The sequence below is a fragment of the Saccoglossus kowalevskii genome, chromosome 7 (genome assembly GCF_978046115.1).
Source record: "Saccoglossus kowalevskii chromosome 7, keSacKowa6.1, whole genome shotgun sequence".
Lineage (NCBI taxonomy): Eukaryota > Metazoa > Hemichordata > Enteropneusta > Harrimaniidae > Saccoglossus > Saccoglossus kowalevskii.
In genome coordinates this window covers 24,396,313-24,418,024 of record NC_140647.1, presented here as the reverse complement: position 1 = coordinate 24,418,024, position 21,712 = coordinate 24,396,313, and the positions used below count along the sequence as shown (strand labels likewise).

At 34.5% G+C, this 21,712-nt stretch overlaps 2 protein-coding genes and 1 long non-coding RNA gene across 4 annotated transcripts; 2 read left to right on the top strand and 1 right to left on the bottom strand.

Annotated features, from left to right (window-relative positions):
- The first annotated feature begins 3,888 nt into the window (after positions 1-3,888).
- Positions 3,889-12,381, top strand: LOC100370524 (centriolar satellite-associated tubulin polyglutamylase complex regulator 1-like). 2 transcript variants are annotated; one of them, XM_078012387.2, is made up of 8 exons: positions 3,889-4,069; positions 5,542-5,644; positions 6,368-6,498; positions 7,351-7,521; positions 8,655-8,865; positions 9,789-9,956; positions 11,291-11,366; positions 12,263-12,381. In XM_078012387.2, the coding sequence occupies exons 1-7, from the start codon at positions 4,027-4,029 to the stop codon at positions 11,361-11,363; spliced, it is 900 nt and encodes a 299-aa protein (XP_077868513.1). In that variant the 5' UTR covers positions 3,889-4,026; the 3' UTR covers positions 11,364-11,366; positions 12,263-12,381. The 2 variants fall into 2 exon arrangements, with proteins under 2 accessions (XP_077868513.1, XP_085357468.1); XM_085501342.1 differs by lacking the exon at positions 11,291-11,366.
- Positions 12,382-13,383: 1,002 nt separating this feature from the next.
- LOC100370379 (tRNA N(3)-cytidine methyltransferase METTL6-like) lies at positions 13,384-21,608 on the bottom strand. Its single transcript, XM_002738394.4, has 5 exons — positions 21,234-21,608; positions 19,476-19,610; positions 14,796-14,966; positions 13,930-14,071; positions 13,384-13,802 (listed from the first exon to the last, which is right to left on the bottom strand). The coding sequence occupies exons 1-5, from the start codon at positions 21,501-21,503 to the stop codon at positions 13,594-13,596; spliced, it is 927 nt and encodes a 308-aa protein (XP_002738440.2). The 5' UTR covers positions 21,504-21,608; the 3' UTR covers positions 13,384-13,593.
- Positions 15,498-16,980, top strand: LOC146740878 (uncharacterized). The gene is made up of 2 exons (XR_014929998.1): positions 15,498-15,897; positions 16,642-16,980. It is a non-coding gene; the product is annotated as an uncharacterized LOC146740878 (long non-coding RNA).
- Positions 21,609-21,712: the final 104 nt, after the last annotated feature.

Below are 21,712 nucleotides of genomic sequence, written 5' to 3'. Positions count from 1 at the left end.
GATGCTGCATAACGTCAACTATTCATGGATTTGTGCAAGCAAAATAATGTATTAACAAATCAGTATTCGCTAAAACATGAGATTTGGACCTCTGAGATGCTAAGCTCTCAAATTTGTATTTTTTAGTCCCCGTTCGGACGAAGTCCGAAAACGGGAACTTATGTTTTGACCTCCATGTGTGCGTGCGTGCGTGCGTGTGTGCGTGCGTGCGTCTGTGCGTGCGTCCGGACCTGTATCTTAGAAATGCCTGGACCAATCACAATCAAACTTCACACATACATCATACATGATATCATACATATGCACGTCAATTTGTTTCACGATCTGATTCAAGATGTCCGAATGGCGGCCATTTTTGTACTAAAAATCATCAAAATCAAGCATTTCCCGGCTGTTTACAGATGGATTTTGTTCAAACCTTGTATATACGTTGGACATTATAGGACCTTGATGAACATCATTTTGTTTTACGATCTGATTCAAGATGGCCGAATGGCGGCCATTTTTGTGCTAAAAAATCCTAAAAATCAAGCATTTCTCGTCTGTTTACAGATGGATTTTGTTCAAACTTGATATATACATTAGACATTATGCGACCTTGATGCAAATAATTTTGTTTTTCAGATAACATTCAAAATGGCCGACTGGCGGCCATTTTGTTTTAATGAATGGGCTTCTAGACCCATATTTCCAACTTGTTTTGACTGATTATGTTCAAATTTTAAATATTCATTATACATCATGTCATAAATAGACAGATATATTGGTTTTACGATCCTATTCAAAATGGCCGAATGGTTGTCATTTTTGTGCTAAAAAATCATCAAATATCAAGCATTTCTGGATGGATTTCGTTCAAACTTGGTACATACATTAGACATTACGGGTTCCTGGTGCACGTCATTTTATTTTTCAGATCAGACTCAAAATGGCTGTCCGGTGGCCATTTTATTTTAATGAATGGGTTTCCAGACCCATATGTCTGACTTGTTTTGACTGATTATGTTCAATTTTTTAATATTCATTATACATCATGTCACAGATATACGGATATATTGGTTTGACGATCCTTTTCAAAGTGGCCTAATGGTGGCTATTTTTGTGCTAAAAAACTTGTTTTATTTTTTAGATCGGATTCTGAATGGCTGACTCGTGGCCATTTTGTTTTAATGAATGGGCTTTTAGAGCCATATCTCTGACATGCTTTGACTGATTATGTTCAAATTTTATATATTCATTATACATATATTCATAATGGCTGATTTTGTTTTAATTAATGCTGTTCCAGAGCAATATCTCTCAATACTCGTTTGACGATCGTATACAAATGTCAATCATTTAAATGTTAAACAATCATCATATTCCTGACATGTTTATATTCCAGCTACAGGCCCGTAGTTTGGGTGGGGGCGGGGGTCGCTCGAACCCCCTAAATTTTGGAAGTGAATAGATTTGTAGATTAGAACATAATAACACAAATAGTATTAATTAAAATAGTTATCATCGTTTAAACCACTTGACTCAGTAAGGTAACTATCATATTCTGCTGAAATTGCATAGTAATGAGCATCTTGGTGGCAACGAGTTTTAAACGTCAATCGTGAAGTTACGCCGCCCCAGCTCAACAGCAGCAAATAAAAAAAAGTTGTTATAAATGGGCAAGCTTTTATTCGGTTTTTCCGCGATGAAAATTGCGTTCAAGCAGCTGATGTTAAATATTTAAACAACTTTGAAACAATAATGTAATGGTAGTCGCTCTCTGGAGGATGTGGTGGTCCTGAATAGGGCCGTTTGTCTTGTGCTAGTGTTCGCTCAGTTAGTAAAGTGTGGGGATCGAACGGGATTGACACGATAACACGACACTGTACTTTCCTAGTTTGGTTCATTACTTTTGTATTCTTCAAGTTAATGATGGCATATATACTGTTTTGTTCCTAGTGTATCAGCCAAATGTAGTCAACTTATTGTATTAGTCAAACTATGCGATGAATCATATTTTTCAAACATATTTTTTTACACGTTTATTTGATGTTTTAGAAAATTCACTATATTTTAAGTGGGTTCATAAAAAGGAGATGTAGTCATTGAAGTCAATTGAGACCACTGCTAAACTGCTACTGTATGCATATTATTTTACCGCCCTCTAAAAAGAGATTTACCGTGAAACAACAAACTGTGCGAAACTTGATAGTATGCCATTGGTTAGTGTATTAATTTGTTTGATGCAATCATTGTGCCAGCTATTTCCTATAGTAGCGATATGGGGGCACGAAAATTCGGCAATTGAGAGGGTACGACAACATTTTGCAGATATCTACTTAGCGTTAATTGTTGTACAAACCATGTATCGATGTTGGACGAATGTGGTAGGCTGCCATTATGCTGTGTTATTTCAAGAGTTGCATCTCATATTGGTTAAAATTACTTGAAGTAAAAAAAAGCTGGAACCCCAAAACATGTTATATCATGCTTAAATGATTAGACAAGACTGGCAAGCTTACTTGGGAAACCCACATAAAAATCTCCTGCTCAAATATGGTTTCGGCATTGTCTGGTTTGAAAAACAAGTTGGGGATACTGTAAATTTCTTAGAGATATTTACTCAAAAGATAAAAAAATATCAGCATGAATGGCATGCCTCAATTTCACAATCATCCAGGCTGTATACTTTCGGAAAAATCAAAGTAGTATTATAACCTGGGAGATTTATTGGCAAGCAATTATAGACTAAAATATATACTGACGAGTTTTCGCTGTTTTGGCCATAAACATAATGTTGAATTAGGCAGACACAAAAAATACGGTTAGATGAATAAATTTTTAGTTTTTGCAGTGATACGTTTGAATTTAGCATGGTAGAAAATGAAACTCACTTTGTTTTTATATGTCCATTTTATAATGATCTAAGGGCTGATCTTTTGTCAGTAACCCTATGCAATTAGGCAAATATATACTGACAGTCTGGGCTTACTTCGTCGCTACACAAACTACCAATCCATATATCAACTAGCTCAGTATCTTTTAAAAGTTTTCAAGCGACGAGATAAATATGAATCCAGCTTAACTTACCATATGTTTATATGGATGTTGTTTTTAAAACGTGCTATGCACTTTTCTACCCATTACATCTTGTACGATGAGCTGAGGTTATGTACAGAAATAAAATTACATAATAGAAAATTGTAGACAGATTTCGGCATGAAATCGTTTCACTTTTATGTGCGCTAACTTGTGAAGAGCGAAAAAACTTGAGTAGCATTCTACCTTAAAATACTTAGACAATAATGCTAAGATACGTACAGTCTTGTCTTTTTTGTGTACAAAATGTTGCCGTAGTGGATCTAGGGTGTGTGTGTCTGTGGGTGGGGAATGGCTCAGGACCCCTCTAAAATGGTAAAATAGTTCGAAGATGTTACGTGAAATAACTTACCATCGTAACACAAAGTAAACCAATTGAATTTAAAATCGAGAATATAAAAATGTTTAACAGAGCTCAAACACACTTTTTTGAATATTATAAAATTCACACGTTTCACATCAAATTAATTATTGTTGTTTCGAACCTCCTATTCAAAAGTGCTGGCTACGGGCCTGAGCTATATTACTATAAACAAAACTTTCTGTCTTAAATTTGATAACTAACGGGGACTGTGTCATGCATGGCTTGTTGTTTTTTGTTTTTATTAACTTAAATATTGCATTCTTTTATTATGGTAGAGTTAATTGATACTTTTATTACATTTTAAATAATCATGGAATATAATTTATAGAATAAATTGAAACGGATAGTTTTGCTATATCGATGGTGTGCTCAAATTAATGTGAAATCGTTATTGACGACTCACTATCAACGTTGACTATTGTTGCCGGCCAACTTCATGAAATAGCATGTCAAAGGTTATCGGTTAACGGGTTACTTGTTTTGGTGCTCGTCGCATCGTAGATACGGATGTGCCTTATAATATGTGATACATTTCTGAATTAACATTAAAAGGTACTTCTAGGAGGAGGCGGGAACACGCAGATATGTCATCAGAACGGTTTTCGGTCTCCGCCGAGGGGTACTTAGGTGAGTTATTCAGGCGATTCTCTGCCACCGACTAGCAAAATGGCCGCCCGCGCTGTGTATAATGTTGTTTGGAGACATCATTGCTTATTTTAGATTGAATTATGTTTTTATAAATAATTCAGTAATGTGATTTGTCAATATCTACATGTACCAATCATTCTCAGTACCGTTCCCAATTTACCGCCCTGGAATAGGGTATTTAGTACGCAAAATTTGTTGAATCTCCATCATAACGGCGTCGACGGAACATTCAGATTCGGTACTGGACTTGAATTTAACTTAGGCACAGTCCCTCTACAACACAGTCCCTCTAGACTGTGACTTAGGCATCGAAGGCAATAATTACCTTGATGCCAACTGAGTTTGCCTTGATCGATATTTCCTATACTATTTTGTATGCTAAGGCCATTTTCATAAATTTTTACTCTTGAAAATACCGGTAGGTGCTTTCGCAAGTCTGTAGCCCTGCGTACAGTGCTGTGTGTACGGGACGCGTTCAGTTGATAGATGTCCCCACCACAGCCCTGCGTACCTCCATAGACAAAGTCCGGGAGGGAGCGCACCGTAATTGGTGCGCAAGTTAAAAATAAGTAGTTTCCCAGCCGAAATCGGTTGAAATGACGAGAGTTATCCGTAACAACCATTACAAAGTTATCTGAAACTGAAATGTCTTTAAAATGCGACTAGTAAAGACGGACAAAATGTAAACGCGTAGGTACTGGAGAAATTATCCACCAAGCGCCGCCATTTTTAATTTCATTCACGCAAGAGAATGTGTTTGTTTTTAGGTCAAAGTAGCCGATTTCATCCACAATTGGACTCCGAACTGGGAGTTCTGGATATATCTGGTGATCGATCATCATTTTTGGTACCTGGGCATGCTATTTCATTAAAAAAATTATATTTTTCAAAGTCCCGTACTTTGTCTATGGAGGTACGCAGGGCTGTGGTAGGGACATCTATCAACTGAACGCGTCCCGTACACACAGCACTGTACGCAGGGTTAGCAAGTCTGAAGTTCGAGTTCTTCCAAGATTGTCGGCCATGCAGTGTTTTAATGCTGAAAACTAATCATTATATTGAACTATGGAGGTGATCATGATTGGACATAAAGGTTTAAATTTGCCAAGCTTCCTATTTGTAGTGTATTGAAACTGCAGCCTGTTTTGAAAACTGAAAACTGGTTATTGTGGTTGCAAAATTGTTTTTCACAATTTACAATATCTTAAGCTAATTGGCCGACAATACAACTGTATGTGTTTTAAGCACAATGTTGTTTTCAAAATAACAGACTTTATCAGATTTTAAGGCAAAACTGCTTGCAACACAGATGTATTGTCAGCCAATTAATGACGATATTGATGGCTAGGTGTAAGAAACAAATTTCACAGTAACTAAGTGGACTTATAAGATTTAATTGGGAACATTGCATATATATACTGTAACACTATATTATTATTGATGATTTTCAGCTAAGCATCAAGTATTGGTGTATCTGGAAGATGCTATCAGTCAACTATTAGACCATAAAGAAGACAATCCTAAAGTAAATCCTGCAAAATTTTTCCATGACTAGTAAGTGTAAATTATGTCAAATAATTCTCAGAATTACAATCAATATATATATATATATATATTTGCATTAAAATTACTAAAAAATATAATCTACAACATATAGAAAAATGATTTTATTAAAATTTTTCAACTTCTCCAATATGTTCATGTTCAACACAGTAAGTGTGTTCTAACCATCCAAATACTGAAATACAAGTCAAGTGAATATACATTTTTTTTCAACACTTGCTTTACAGAACAAAACTTGCATACGCAGTGTATTTGTTGTTTTACATTTATCAATATGTGTATTTTGTTTTTATTTTGCATAAAATTGGTCAAGACCAAAACTGTTAAAAAAATAAATTAAGAAATTGTTTCTTTTATTCTGCCCACATGCATGTTTTCAGGACATTTCTGAAACTTTGGAAAAGTACCTCCTTCCTTTTGTATCATAGAATTCACACTAATAAAAATATACACAGTAGCATAACATGGAATGTAGTCTATAAGGCAACGTGTTTATATTTGTATACATTTAGATAATGTGTTCTATGATAAAGTTTTCATATTCACTGGGTTTTAATTTTGCGCATTTTCTAGTCAGCGAAATAAGCAAAATTAAAACTCAGTGAATAATTAACCCTTTTACAGTTAATGTAAAAAGTGTTCAGTATTAATTTCCCTGAAAAAATACTTTATATTTCAATAAATATGTATTTAAGTGTCTTGTTCTGTGTCTAGTTTCACCAGCATACATCAAGGCAATCACACGTTATTTAGAGAGTACAGTTTCATCAGGAGTACTGCTCACAATAGATCCTCCTTTACAAGAACATTCTGGAAATGTTATAAACACATTGGAAAAAATGGAGGTAGGTACTTTGACATGTATATATACAATGCATACATAAAGGTTGTACATGAAAGTCAGTAATATCATGAAATGTTTTGTAAACCATACGTTACATTGTAATTGTACAAGCATTGTAATTATTCAGATTGTAGAATACCCATATTGCGGAAGAGCTTTATTTGAGTTCTTTCATACAAAACACTTTAGGTATACATTGGACAGGACAAATCCATGTCAACTATCAACACAACAAACCCATTCCCTCCATTTTTATAAATATTTATATATTTCACAATTCAAAATGAAAGGAGATGTTTCTATTGGCCGAAAGAATAACTTAAATGATGACATTGCTCAATGCGTTTGTTGATTGGCACATTGGAATGAACTGTCATTGAAATTTGTAAATAATTATAAAAATGAAACGAATGGGTTTGTGGTCACTATAGTACTCTTTATCACCCTCTAAATAATATAGTTTGATTAGCTAAGTGAATATTACTCGCCATTCCTTGAAGTGAACACTGCACATGTTTCATAAACTGTTTTGAATTATATATATATATTTATAACCAAAAGTAAACATGCACGGGTTTGTGCTCTTCACTGTACATAAATAAATTCCCTAATCACCATAACTATATTTTAGTTTATTGCATTCAGTCACAATATTCATAATTAAAGAACTGTGGTTACTGCAAAATTTGTTCGTAAATAACATTCCATTTGACAACAATGCATATATGTTACTATGCATAGTATGAAACCCATAAAACCACTGCCCTTTAAGACAACCTGTATTTGTATGTACACAAGCAAAATATTAGACATACAATATAGTTTTATAATTAAATTATGTATTTCTTGACAGATCTACTGAATGTGAAAGAGTATCATTCATTGCTATGTCTCCTGTGTCCTGATTTCCCATTTGATTTGGTACAAAAAACTGCCAGGATTATACTCATGGATGATGCCATGGATTGTCTCATGTCATTCTCAGATTTCCTCTACGCATTTCAACTGCAGTTTTACTATGAAGGTATATAGTGTTCACCTTACTGGATCTTCAAAACATACATGCCAGACAGTAATGCTCTAGCTGCTGTAACTGTGATTTTGTTAGTGGTAATTACCGTACCTACTGATGATGTTGTTGTATTTTTGTTACCGTTAATTCACTTCCTGCAGAGAAGCATGTGTTTATTTTGTTAGTCTTGCAGTGTCGCCAGAGATAAAACATTTTTTATTTTTGGTTGAAATATTTTTTCAATGTTTGGGCCAGTGAATTACTTGATTCACTTGAAAGCCGCAATAAAGGAACGCAGTGGGGGTCTTTAGTCTGCATTTGATATGTTTCATACGCTGAGTATCATTCACCAGTTCTGCGTTTTGTAATTCAACCCTATTGTCCATAAAGGGCAGAATCAATTGATATACACATACTGGGGTAACATCGGCTGGTTATTCATCATGCATCAATGTCGCTGACATCATCAACCACATGTTAATGTATGACTCATGTTTTCAAGTTTAATACCAGTTCACTAAGGGACAACATCAAAAGTTCAATGTAGGATAAAAAACTTAATTCCTTTAGTTGAACCATTTTCTAGTCTTGGATGTTTTATTTTTGTCCATGATTAGATAGAAAAAAAAAGGAACTACAAATATCGATACTCCAAGATTTTTTTGACTTAAAAAATAAAATCGTTTTTGTACGATGGAAACTTTTTGAAGTCAAGCCCCCCCCCCCTCCAAACTAAAGCAAATAAGTTTTTTATCCGACATTGATCTTTTGACGTAGTCCCTAAACTGTTTAATAAATTAGGAAGAAGTTTCTGTCATATTGAACCACTTTAACCTGCAAAACATATTCAGTTTACTTACACCATGCATTTGATGTCAGATTAATTGTAAATGAAAAAAACAAAACAAAAACATTATACATTAGTGCTAGTAAAAAATAATAGTCTAATAAATAATTTAAATGACTAGTTCAATATTAAAAATGATTGAAAATTACACTTGCTGTATTAAATTATAGTGGTGTTTCTATGATCAAAATGAGTAATATTTTAATGATACAGTAGACAATTTAGATTTTAATAGATCTCTTATTTGAATACATGTAAATATGATTACTAATTTCTTGAGTGTGTCTTTTTTCTCAAGAATTCCTTCAAGACTGTTATAAGATCTATGAAAAGCTGATGCAAGCAACTCGAAGTCCGAGAGAAACTGTTGTGGTGCCAAGTAGCAGTTCATCGCCAAGACAGAAAAAACAACAGACACCACTCCCACCACCTGAACAGAGTCCAGAAGGAGTTGATTGCCTGCAGTTCTATGAATCTTTATTACAGCTGTGTTCAGTTACAGATTGCAGGTTGGTCAATGTACATTTGATACAATAGTGACTGTCACCACAAAACATGTATATAGCTACAGTACATATTTATGTATTAAAGCGGGAGAGTCGTCACCTGCGCACACACGAGAATTGAGTCCCAAGAGACGATAACAACACACGCTAAAAATGCAAAGGCTCATGGGTAGAGGCTTGTTTGTAAACACTATGGCATCTGTCGCATGGGCAGGTGACGACTCCCCCGCTTTAAGAGTAATTTTTGTGATGTTGTTTGGTGATCTCAGATTGATGAATTGCATTTTCAAGTCAAGAAAAATAGACTTTGCAAATCTTTGCTCAGATTTCAGACATATAATTATTTTAAAAAAATTTGAGCTTAATACATATTCTTGTTGTCAGTAAGATGTTTATTCTTGCTACTTTCATTTTTGGAGAGACTCAACCTTATATAAAAATGGCTGCCAAGATATCTTTGATATCGAAAGAGACTGTTTTTTTTCCCCCTCAAATAGTGGTCCACTTTCACCCATCATTGTAACTACTGTTCCAAATACTGGGATTACATATCAGCAGGGGTTCTTTATTCTGAGAGGACCCAATTTCAAGAAAGTACTGAAGACATCCAGATGGAGGCATCAAGGCAATTGTTGCGTCTTTGAATTCCCAGCCGTGTATATTAGGGGAACCATGGATACGATGACACAAGAGGGGCAAAAGATAACAAATCTTGTAGATCACTCACAGTTAACAAAATATCGGCGATCGCTTGCATCTAAGGTCTATCATCAAAATGTATCGTCTTATCATCTGAATCAAAATAAACATTGAATTTCACGAAAATTAGAGAATATATGTTATAAAAAAATGTTCCTGATTTGGCATGTATATGGCTAGTTTGAATCAGACAGCTCTTAAACTTCATTTGTTTTCATTTGCACCAGTCATCCAAAGACGAATTCATTGAAAGATATTCTACATAACAGCAACAGGGTATCATTCTATGGGTTTCTGATGGCTCTAGCTAAGAATGAAAGTGTCAATGCTTGTATTGGTGTATTACCGACAAAAGCTGCCATTATGGATGATACCGATCCAGAGCATATCGTACCGTGAGTAGTAGTTTATCTTCTTTTAGAAAATACAAATAATTAGCGATTAGAAAAATAAAGAACTATAAGGTAGTTGATACAAAATGTTACCCCTAAATTATTGTGTGAAAAATATTGGTAATCAATAATAATCCTCAAGACGTTTCATAATATATATTCTGTATATACCATTAATACGTCATTTTTCAACCATTTCAAAAAAAAATTTCAGTTATATAATAAAGTTTTGAAATGACTCAAAGTCAAGGTCTAAACTACATTTTGTAAGTCTAGGTTGTTAACAATAGATCATCATTCAGCTGGTTTTCCACAAGCTATAGCACTGAAACAAGATATAAGTTGGTATATTGCTATTCCATTCTTATTTACAGATGTCTGTCATATTAATTATTTATCAACTACTTTTCTTGTAATAAATAAAAGCAAGGTATAGTGCTTACCAGGTCCACTTCAGTTTTTGTGTGTCTGGCACATATATTTTTGTGTCCTTACTTTTCAAGATGTCTGAGTGGAAACGTAAAATCCAAATGTCACATTTTTCATCCTGGTTTTAAGTGCGATATATCGCTGCTGTGATATGTTGTGACTACATACATCATGTGTTTTAACCAATCAGACCTGTGCATTTGAACGTATGTTATATAATGTATTATTATACATCTGTCACCATAACGCAATAAGTTACAGTGTGCTGTAATTTTGCGGTATTTTACGGGGTATTTTCATCCTACCATATTAGGAAATGTGAATTCCAAATATGATACGATTACGCACATAAGCGTAAACACAAACATGGCAGCCTTCTTGGTTTGACTGGATCCCATACAAAGAAGTTCGCTCAATCTGTTATCAGACAGTACGTGGTCTGTCTTCGTGCATACTTTTCAGTATCCTCGTAATAACCTCATATTATTTTCATGTTTGCTCCGACATTCTACACATTAAACTTTCCCTTGTGAATGGCGGTTCCCTAAAAGACGATTTAAATTATCAATTATCCATGGTGAAGTTATCCACATTGCTTGCTCAAAAGCAAATCATGCAAGTATAAATTGCTTAGCAGTATAACCAAACATTTTAGATGATAGAAAAGTGAATATTGTACAAATATGGGCCCTATGCATCACCCCTGAAGGTCACAGGGGGTATTGTTGCCCTGTAACAATAATAATCCGCAATGGTTTTTGAACTACTTACAATTTTGGAAGGACATAATTGAGAAATTCTCATTGTTTATGTAGAAATTACCAGGAAATATTACATTTAATGGGTTCATACATAAGGCCTATTGTTTCTCTGTTGCTAATGCTCCCTTGTTACTTTGTTTTCTACAGAATTGTCACACCACGATCTAAAAGTGCAAAACCTGTCTTAGGAGGAAGAACACCACGACATATAAAGCATTGACATGTATATAAATGTTTGTTTATTTTGGCCCATTGTTTATTGTTATCATGTAATAATTATTGTATGCAAGATATTATAATTATCAATATTTTCTTGAATTATGATAGAATAAAATTCCTTTTTTTTTTGAACCCAGAAAGATGTAGACAATTGTGGTATCCCTTCTTTACTGTTGCAATGGCAACTGGCATATAAATTCAACCACTCTTGATTTGTGCAAGATTCCTGATGATCAGTTCAGTGCTATTTAACATATTTGTATCCACCATATCGTAGGGTGTCAAACAGGACGAGCAGTGTTACAGCTGCCTATTTTTGTACAATTTGACAAGCCAAAATACGTGCATTGAGAAAATGTTTACATGTAAAACCCTGAATAAAAGTAGATTATTGCTGGTATACTGTTTGATCATAACTATTGTCTTCTCTGTGTTGTCCTGTATTTTTCCAGATAATGCTGGTAATGCTGTTCTAGTCTCTTCACACCAGTGCACTGTATTTGCACATTTCACACTGTGTTGTTTTCTGTTCAGTCTCATCACTCACTACACTTTATATGTACCAACAAATTCCTTGCACTTTTTCATTGTAACAAGGAAAATAATAAAAACAATGAAACTTCTCTAATTTAAATAACTTGTTGCTATGACAGCAGTGGAAGTGTAATACAGTACTTTAGATTTTTGGCTGCGTACCAAAGATGCTACGGTATATTTCTTCTCTATAGGACAATCCTCCAAAGCGAAAATTAACTTACATTAACTTAGTTTCAACATTTAAAAAAGTATTTCGTAAATAGGCATTAGTCAACCAATGTATTACACCTCCACAATATCTGATTACACTAATATCGTAATTACTCGCATTTTACTCATCTATCTTATTTTGTGCTTTGGCAGGTGAACTAGGTGGCCCTGGACTAACCCGGATTAGCTTATAACTGCTGTACTGTGTGATTAAGTCTGTAATCAACGCGGATTGGCTATGCAGTAAAATCCACTTACATATGGTTGACATCAGCTGTTCTATCACTTTGCATATCAAGAGTGTTCCTAAGACTAGCTAACATAGACATATAATGTTGTGGGTCTGTAATGACCATGCTGCATGCATTAACAATTTCATTTCCACACTGATTCATGTATCCTACCTTGAGAGAACCATTGTTGTCACCTCTCAAATGGTGGTCAATGCTCTCCCATCATTACCACTATTCTGAACTTTATGGCTACAGAGTATACGGGATGTGATTGATTTTTGGAAGGGTAAAAACAAGTGTTGTAGCACTCATTACATTTGCATTCAACTTATTTTGTCACCAGTAGCCATTTTAAAAAACAATTGTTGAAATTTGTGATTTCATTTCCTTCTTAAATTTGTTTTGGCCATTTCAATATAAATTTTAATGTGCGAACATAAAATCATTGCACAGGTGACCCAAGTTAACAATGGCATCCTTCTTTCATTGGTATACTATTAGTTGATAGTACCCGTAGTAAATCTTGGTGCTTTTAGACTCAAATATATAACATAATTCAGGCGTGGGTGTTAAATATAACAATTTATGTAATTAACTCATTGTAAAATAATTTCAAATCATATTACAGCTACATGTATGATGGTGAAATCAGATTTTGCTTCAAGGCTGTCATAGAGTACAGTATATAATAGTTCACATCATTTCTCAAGCTGAACAGACTGTTTAGACACACTTTATTTCCTTCCGAGTGTTTTTATTATATACCGGTAGACTGGCAGTTGACCCTAACTATCACTTGTCTTCAAATACGAAAGGGAAGAAAGGATTCTGACACAATATTACGTACTGGAAAGTAGTTTTATCAAACAGTATGATTGGACAACCATTTTCATGTGGACAACCTGCTTTTCAGAGTGTACTTCTGTTAATTTCGACTTCTGATACTATTTATTGTTGGAGGCTGTTTCATCCGCATGAGATTCTATGTTTTTATGCATGTGTACATTTTGTAATAAATTGTTTTTGGCACATACAACGTGCTTGTTTGATTTGTACATTTAAAATGATTTTATTTTGTAATAAATAATGCAGTGAATCATATAAAAAAAGTGAACATGATTGAATAATAGGTTAGTAAAATATTCATTTCACAGTTCAGCAAATAAACTGATGATCAGCAATCACTCACACATAGTGCGCCCTCTATATTACACGCTGATGTCTTTTGTTTTTTATGTGATAAATTGAATGTCAACTAGGAGATGTACTGGCTTCATTGAAATTGGAATCGTTCATCATTTCACCAACGTTCTTGTGACACACAATTCTTTTAACAAATTTTGCCTGTACAAACACTCTAGGAACACTGAGTCCTTGTTTTTTGTTAACAGTCTCACGAGATATATACTCGTTACTAACAATTTCAAAACCAGCTTCAGTGAATAACTGACCGAGGATTTCTGAAAGTGAGAAAATAATAACCATTAGTCAAAAGGACTGATAATTTTTATCATTAGTGCAGCTCTCGTCTATTTAAATGTAGTTTTATTTGAATCACTGAGAAAACGAATAGTCAAGTCAGCCTACCTTGTGAGAAGTAGTAAGCTCTGGTTCCATCTTGTCTCACATAGAAATTATCACCCAATTTATGGCCCGGGGCAAACCGCAACATAGCATGATCAAATAAACCATAATCACGGAACAGTACACAACCACCTGGTTTTAAAACCTACCAAAATAGAAATTATTCAGTTAAATCTTGGAAACAGGACAAACCACGTAGATCACATTCAGTGTTACATATGAAGGACGATGTTATCAATACTGACCTTGTATTTTTTTTATTCCTGTTTGCGAAACAAACAATGGAAGTCTTTGTGGTTACCCTTTATGTATGGGTGTATGTTTATATGCATGTCTGTTCCACTGACATCTCAAGAACAGCTCATCAAATTTCAATGGAACTTGATACATGAATGCTCTGAGATAACGCACAGACCTGATTAGTTATTATTGAAATCATTGCATATTATTTCTCTAGGATATTCAACAGACCTGATAAGTTTTGTGTTGAAACCCAAGCATATAATTTATCTAATTTGCATATATTAGACAAATTTTTGATATCTAAAGAACCACTTATCTATTTTATACTTGGTGCATACATGTAATTGAATAAAATAAATTGCAAACCACAGATAAAATCAAATTTTCTTTTGTTTTAATATTTTTAGAGTATTTTGTTAGTACTGTAGATCAGATTATGAGCAGAGCTCTAAAAGCTGAGAGGCAACTATTCTTACACAGCAAACAATGTAGCAGTCTTTATTGGTATGTGTAATGTATGTATTTGGCATGTGTTCTCACAGTACAGTCTCATAGTATTCTTGTCATGTGTACAAGACCAGCACATAGCATTCTCGATCTATCCAAGGTAACTACTGACTACTCACAGTGTGTATGTTTCTAATGACTTGTACCATCTTGTCAGGGTGTATGGCTGACAATACGAATATCATGGTTACAATGTTGACATTACAATCTACTATCCGAGATGATAACAAATCTGTAGTTAAATCACACTGAAACACTTCAATTCTTGATGGTTCATAACGAGCATTGTCCTGAAATAACAAGAACAGTAAACAAATACTAGTACAATAGTAATTTTATTGATTGTTTGTAGAAAGAATAAAGCATTTATTTCAAGGATCATGGTTGCTGCAACTATGTGTTCGAATGGGTTCAAATTGTATACAAGCCACATCTGTTGCTATGCAACAAGATCCATCATCTTGTTTAACGCTGTATAATACTTTGCTTATTTAGAATCTTTTATCTTATATATCGTTTAGTGATGTTTGTATATAATCAATTACCCAAATAATAGACCATTTTCCGTTTATTGCGAGTTCTCACGTTATGCGTGAAATCGAAAGTAAAAAAACAAGACAAATATGGTCATAGAGTTGTAGTGACCTCCAAACCTCGCATAGGATTTAACAAATGCGAAAGTATATTTTTGGATACTTCTATACTTAATGTGTTTGATTTTGATGATGCTTAAAGTGCCTGTGAAATGGCTGCTATTTTCACGTCTAAAATTATCAATTGATACATTAATATTATTAATTTTTATGTTTCTAAGCATAAATTATTTTTTTGAAGTGAAAAAATGTGTTTTAAACTCAGTCTACAGCAACTTTATTTTTTGTATTTTAAAACGAGGCTCCTCATTAGCTATTCATTGCCATACAGAAATTCCCCTTGTGACGTCAGAAAGGGAAGTTGCTGGGCAGCTCGCATTGCCGATACGTGTAAATAAGGCCAATTTCTTGTGCAGTTTTCTCGTCTTTGACTAAATTGTCACTTATGTACTTTTTCGTCGAGGAAGAACGGGCCATAATGAACACTTGGATATCAAATTTGTTGCATGGGGTTGAGTTAGATGCGAGATATGTCCGTTCTGGTGTGGCTGGTCGCAGTGATGTCACCGTCCCCGGCGCACGTTTGTAAACTATCGCTGAACCTCGGCACTGGACAACTTTCGAGTCGGTAAGAAGTTCTAGTTTTTTTTTGTTCTAGTTGAGCTTACTACTCTTTATAAAATATCTTATCGATAATTTCAAAGAGGTATGTGTGAACTCTTTATTATGCTCGATAAACTTAGATCGCGAATTTCCTCAGAAATATTGCCTGCTTCGTTCAAACGTGCATTGGCATCCATATATTAGATTTTCGTTCATGGTCGAAGGCGTGAGTGTCTCGTGTGGCCCGAATGTCATCGGTGTTTTACTTTATCACGTTTGATTTTTTTTTTTGCACAAATGAAACTCTTATTTTTTTCCACCATCAACAATTTCTGATATGGTTGTTGGGATCGGCCGACGTCTCTGTGGGCTGCTCTACACACGTAAAATGCCCAATGTTTTGACCTGGCTTCCCTTCACACGAAGCGCGGGTGTGCATTACATCCGCAAGTTTCAAAATTTTAAACGTAAATTTGAAAAATGTTTGGTGAAATAAAATTGACATATTATTATGAAAAGAAAATGAAGAAAAAAAATTTAATTATTTTTTGAATAATCGTTTGAGAGGATTGGGTGGCAATTGTTTATACTTATGTACTAATTGTAAATGTGTTCAATATTTTTTTCATCCATAATTCAAACACATATATAACATAATAATAGTTGCCTTTATTATAGTAACAAAAGATGCATCATAAAATGAATGAATTACGTATAAACAAATGCCAAATAAAGATTGTGACCTTATTTATTTTCTAAACCTCCACAGGTTAACGAGGGGATACTTGAAGTTCCTTGAAAAAGACTACAGTACTACCAGAGTGAGCAGTAACAGATTTATCAATATTTATGTCAGAGAATTATTTAGGACTTAAACTACCAAATCTTGGTTTTTCATGGATTCCAAAATCTGAAGATGTGTTTCCTTTTTTTCATTGTCACACAGTGTCACTCAATTAAAACCATATACTATAGTAATAGTAATCCATGTACAAATTATATTTTATTCACATTATTTTCCTCACATACATGTACAGACAATCCAATGTTTACATTGTCATATTTCCTTGTTCATCACAAGTCTAAATAAAATTTGTGAACTGTGTAACGTAGCCTGTTTTTTATTAGCATAATTGTTGCAGCATCTGGAAATGTATTTACACTGTTATGTGAATCTTGTAGTGTGGCAATGAACTGCCGAGACTTTGTCAGGGTGGGCATACTGGCTGTTGAGTGGCAGGGGTGCATCATCAAGTGTATGTAATACACAATCTCCTCCAACATACAAGTCTAGTGTATTGAAGAGTTCTTCTACGTAATCTGTAAATTATAATGAGAGCATTTTGATTCAACAATAGTAGATAGAAAACCATAAAGAATCATATCATACATGCTCTATTGAAGTACATTTCCAGTAGAAGCATCAAAATTAAAATAAAAAGAAAACATATTTTGACATTCTAGACGTTAAACTTTAGTGATCAATAAAATAGGGAAATAACTAAAAAAAACGACAAATCACAGTTACTAAATAAATGACCGCCGCGTGGAAATAGATTCAGTTGAAATGGGTGAACGCGTCGGGTCACGACGAGGACAAGTGCGTGACTGGTGGCGTTTAATTGGATAACAAAAATAATTGAGAGCAACACACATACAGACAAATTCAGAGTGGACTCGAGTTAGCGTGATTGTCATGCTTATTTACTTGGTGATAACGCATTGACAGCCAAAGCCCGGATTCTTATTCCATAAATGATTTCTAGACATCTCGACCCAAGACATTTCGACCCAAATTGAACATCTCGACCCACCGCATCGACGCGACCCTGTCTCAATGTGGCGACGCGAACCTCTATCTAGTTCAACGTTGATCGACATCTTTTGATTCAAAACATCGTGTACTATCTACTAGTATTTCCAACGCGTGTGGTCGGCGCCTTTGATTGCGTTAATTTTGTTTTTTATTCGCGAAATCTATCACTGGCAGCGTTTGTTTTGTCATGTCTCATAACTGAAAGTCCAAGCTGACTTTGTTTTGGCTGTAGGTATGAAAAACGGGTCGGGATTTTTTGGGGTCGAGATGTCCAGTACCCCCATAAATTATTTCGCAGATCAAGCTAGAAGGAAAGTAACAGAGGTGTGAATTCAACACCAATCACCGAACAATTCAGAAACTTTTAGCCTGCGAAAATGAAAACAATTAGCAGTGTGTAAGGACTGCGTAATTTCCTGTTTGTCCGACGCGTCGTTTTCGTGTTACTATCAAAAATTATTGATACCTTTACATAACGCAAACTTAATTGTCTCTATAAAGCGATAATCAGGATGGCAAAACAAGTCAAATGATTTGAAACACTTACCCGACGTCTCTCTCTCTTCTGAAATCCGCCTCGGTGATCATGGGCTGGTTCGGAATCTATTTCTTTCAAAATTGTTGGTATTACGCCAGGTTTAAGTTGTCGGCGCTTCTCTTTAAAACCTAGTTGTTTTTTCACGGCCGAAGACAGTTTTTCGAAAAAATAATCTGAGGTGAAGTGGACACTACATATGACGCTGTAAGGAGAAGGTCCACCCCAACCTTTTCTCGTTGTTTTCACGGCTTTCGTTTACTGACGTCGCACCTTCGGACCGTTTGGAAAAGTGTGAATACTTACACTATGACTATACGTATTACTGCAACCGCCCACAACACAACGTTTAACCATCACAAACGTTTGTTCTGAAAACAACTTCTAAAAACTCTCTATCTCAAAAAAAAAAAAAAAAAAATGACAAAAAAAAGAAATGCCGACCGAAAAATGTATATCGTTTAAAAGTATGTTGAATCACGCAGTGTTATATAAGTACAGCTCAGGAGTATGGCTTCCTCTCATATTTTGGAAGTGGTGGCGCACTTTCGGCGAGAGTCGGAAATCCGGAAACAGTCGACCGTTTCAGGATAGGTGGGCGTGGCTACAGCACGAGATATATCTTAAATTTACTTGGATAGGAGTAACCATTTTGACAAAAAAAATCAATAACTGCCCACTTCAGTAGGACACGGATCTAAAATAGTTAACGTGAGAGTGGGCATTGCACAGGCACTTTAATTTTACTGAAGTGCATGTAAGTGCAACTCAATCTCGTATTTCTCTTCTGGATCACGGTTCAGAATTTCAACATTGAACTTAATTAAAACAAATTTCAAAATCATATCATTTGATTTTTGCAGCAGAAGTTTGTTTCGCACCATTCAAACATTATGAAAAATCTCAGTGAAGGAACAATTACTTATTGCTGTCTACCGTGAACATTCACATGGCACATCAATTTATTCTAATCATTGAAACGTTTGAAGCATATATTCTTGACAAACAGAGAATATAATTCCCAATTTTTCAGTTTTTGTTTGATACTGTCATCAGGATTCTTTGTTGCTGAAATTTAAAATTAATTGCTGAACAAAATGACATGACCTTCATACAAAGTATGAAGAGAATTTGCCAAGGCCAATGTTACAGTAATGTTAGCTAAATTGATAAATTATTAAGCCATTGAACATTGGTGTGAGATTACACAGCTGTACACTGTGTTTGTATACATCTGTGTCTCATCACTTACCTTGACAAACTGCACTGCTCTTGGAGAGAAGTCACATGCATAAATAAACAAATGTGGATTTTCTTCAAGGAGCGGAAAAAGAAAATTACCAACACCACATCCAACTTCTAGAAGAATCTTTTTACTACCATCACTCTGAAAAATATAATATATGCAATAGCTTGATACACTCAGATTATTGTCACGGAGAAATTAGACAATGGTTTCCAGGAATTATTAACATATACAATGAAATTTGACAGACATATAATTTGACAGACATCTAGTAGACGATTCTTATTGTGAAAGTAATTTACAAATCAATGCCAGGGTCGTGCAAAATTCATGATAATTTGAAATGAAAGATTTTATTTAATGGTCAGTTGCACCAGAGTCAGGCAAGATGGGTACATTATTTATTAATATAATATTTATATAATATAATATTTAACTCAAATGGTAGTTACACGTTGTATACATTACACATTTAAACATGAGCACTTCACGGTACACACAGAATGGAAAGGTGGCTTCCCAACCAATCCAACTTATTTGGATTTGAATGAGAATTATTTCAGATGAAAACAGTATTAACATTTATAAATACATTTTGTATAAACATTCCATAGCTGACTTCAGTGTACTTTGGGAAAATTTAAATTATTACCTTTTTCTTAATGCAGAAGTCAACCCTGCATTGTGTTCATGTGTGTCAGTTACTAGTAATGCATATCGGAAATTTAAATTCAGGAATAATTACACACCTCAAATTATTGCCACAAAGTGACATGAAACGTACCCGACACAACATAGTACTGTAAAATACTTTATTTTCGCTTAGAATTAATTTTCGCTATTTTTCTTCAGTGAAAATAAAATCCAGCGAATATACCCCGGTAACTTTTCTACCTATATTTTACATTCCATTCGCCAAAAATCAGTGAAAATATATTCCACACAAAAGACCCAAAAAGTCGTTTCAGCGAAAATTAATTCCAGCTAAAATAAAGTATTTTACAGTAGTTTTCCAATATGGCATTTCACTTTCTAGGTCAAATTTTCATTCTATTCAAAACCATACATTGTATCATACCACCACCATTAAAATGAAATAAACTTCAATCAATACCATGTAAATACAGTGTGTAATAGAAACCTGTATCCCACCGCTAACTTTAAACCCACCCCTACCTTCCAGCACTCAACAATTAAATTGCATATGACACCTATAGTTACCTAGAGGGGCATAAGACAATTGAATTTGGGGCTGGGGCTGGGAGAGAGGCCTGGTTAAAATTAGGGTTCAAGTAGTGGTACAAAAGGAACTCTTTCCCCCAATTGTCTATACCCATACTGCTTGTGCATACCTACAATCATATCTGAATGAGACATAGTGTCTGATCACAAAACGTTTGTTGCATGGATGATGTTGAACTAACAAATTACAATCAATTTAAACTCTTTACGATGTCACAACACCATTGCTGGATTAGTCATTTAGAATTCTAACAGCCATTTTGATTTTATTTAAATGGTATGGCAATCATGACATGTGGCAATTAATGTATACTGAATTGTTTTGCACTTTTTTTCTTATACACTGTACTCTTTAATATTTCTTGAAATGAACCAAATGAGTCCATGTTCAGTTTTTACTGAAAAACATTGGCTATTTTTGTCCCAATTTTCTGAAGGAAAGTACTATAAACTAAACTACATTGTACTTTGTAAATTCGTGATGAAAAGAGGGTGTTGGTGAAAAGGTTAAAGAATACTTACAGACTCATTCCGAAGTTCTTCAAATTCTCTTGTTGTCCAGTGTCTATCCTTATAAAAATTAGTTGAATTTCTCTTATAAAATAAATCCCAATTTCTCTGTGCTTCTTTTTCTAACTTATTCCTTTTGAACTCAGATAACAGAGTAGTATCCTTCTCTAGTTTCAGCTGTTCTTCCTTGGTCAAAGTTCTAACAGGATGGATGGATCGCTCCATATTAATTAAAACAACCCCTCCAAGTTTTACACTGTGTACATCATATTCAAAGTACATCTATACTACGATTTGGATTCTAGAAGACATTTCAACACTCCACTGTGATTGCCTCAAGCAAATCATGGTTTCATTTCAAAACTCTCGTCTCAAACAGCGCCACCATAAGTTTGTTTGATACTTCTTTACTCTTGTCGTTTGCATATAAATTATTTCAAGTACATTGTAGTTGGGTTCAGAAATAGAAGAATTAAAAAAAAACACTGTGA

Excerpts from the sequence above, each read along its gene's own strand:
- LOC100370524 (XM_078012387.2), top strand. The coding sequence starts at position 4,027 with ATGTCATCAGAACGGTTTTCGGTCTCCGCCGAGGGGTACTTAG. Across the intron at positions 7,522-8,654 it reads ACTGCAGTTTTACTATGAAG|AATTCCTTCAAGACTGTTAT; the intron begins GTATATAGTGTT and ends TTTTTTCTCAAG. Across the intron at positions 9,957-11,290 it reads GATCCAGAGCATATCGTACC|AATTGTCACACCACGATCTA; the intron begins GTGAGTAGTAGT and ends TGTTTTCTACAG.
- LOC100370379 (XM_002738394.4), bottom strand. The coding sequence starts at position 21,503 with ATGTACTTTGAATATGATGTACACAGTGTAAAACTTGGAGGGGTTGTT. Across the intron at positions 14,967-19,475 it reads GAGCAGTGCAGTTTGTCAAG|GACAATGCTCGTTATGAACC; the intron begins GTAAGTGATGAG and ends TTGTTATTTCAG. Across the intron at positions 13,803-13,929 it reads AGCTTACTACTTCTCACAAG|AAATCCTCGGTCAGTTATTC; the intron begins GTAGGCTGACTT and ends TCTCACTTTCAG.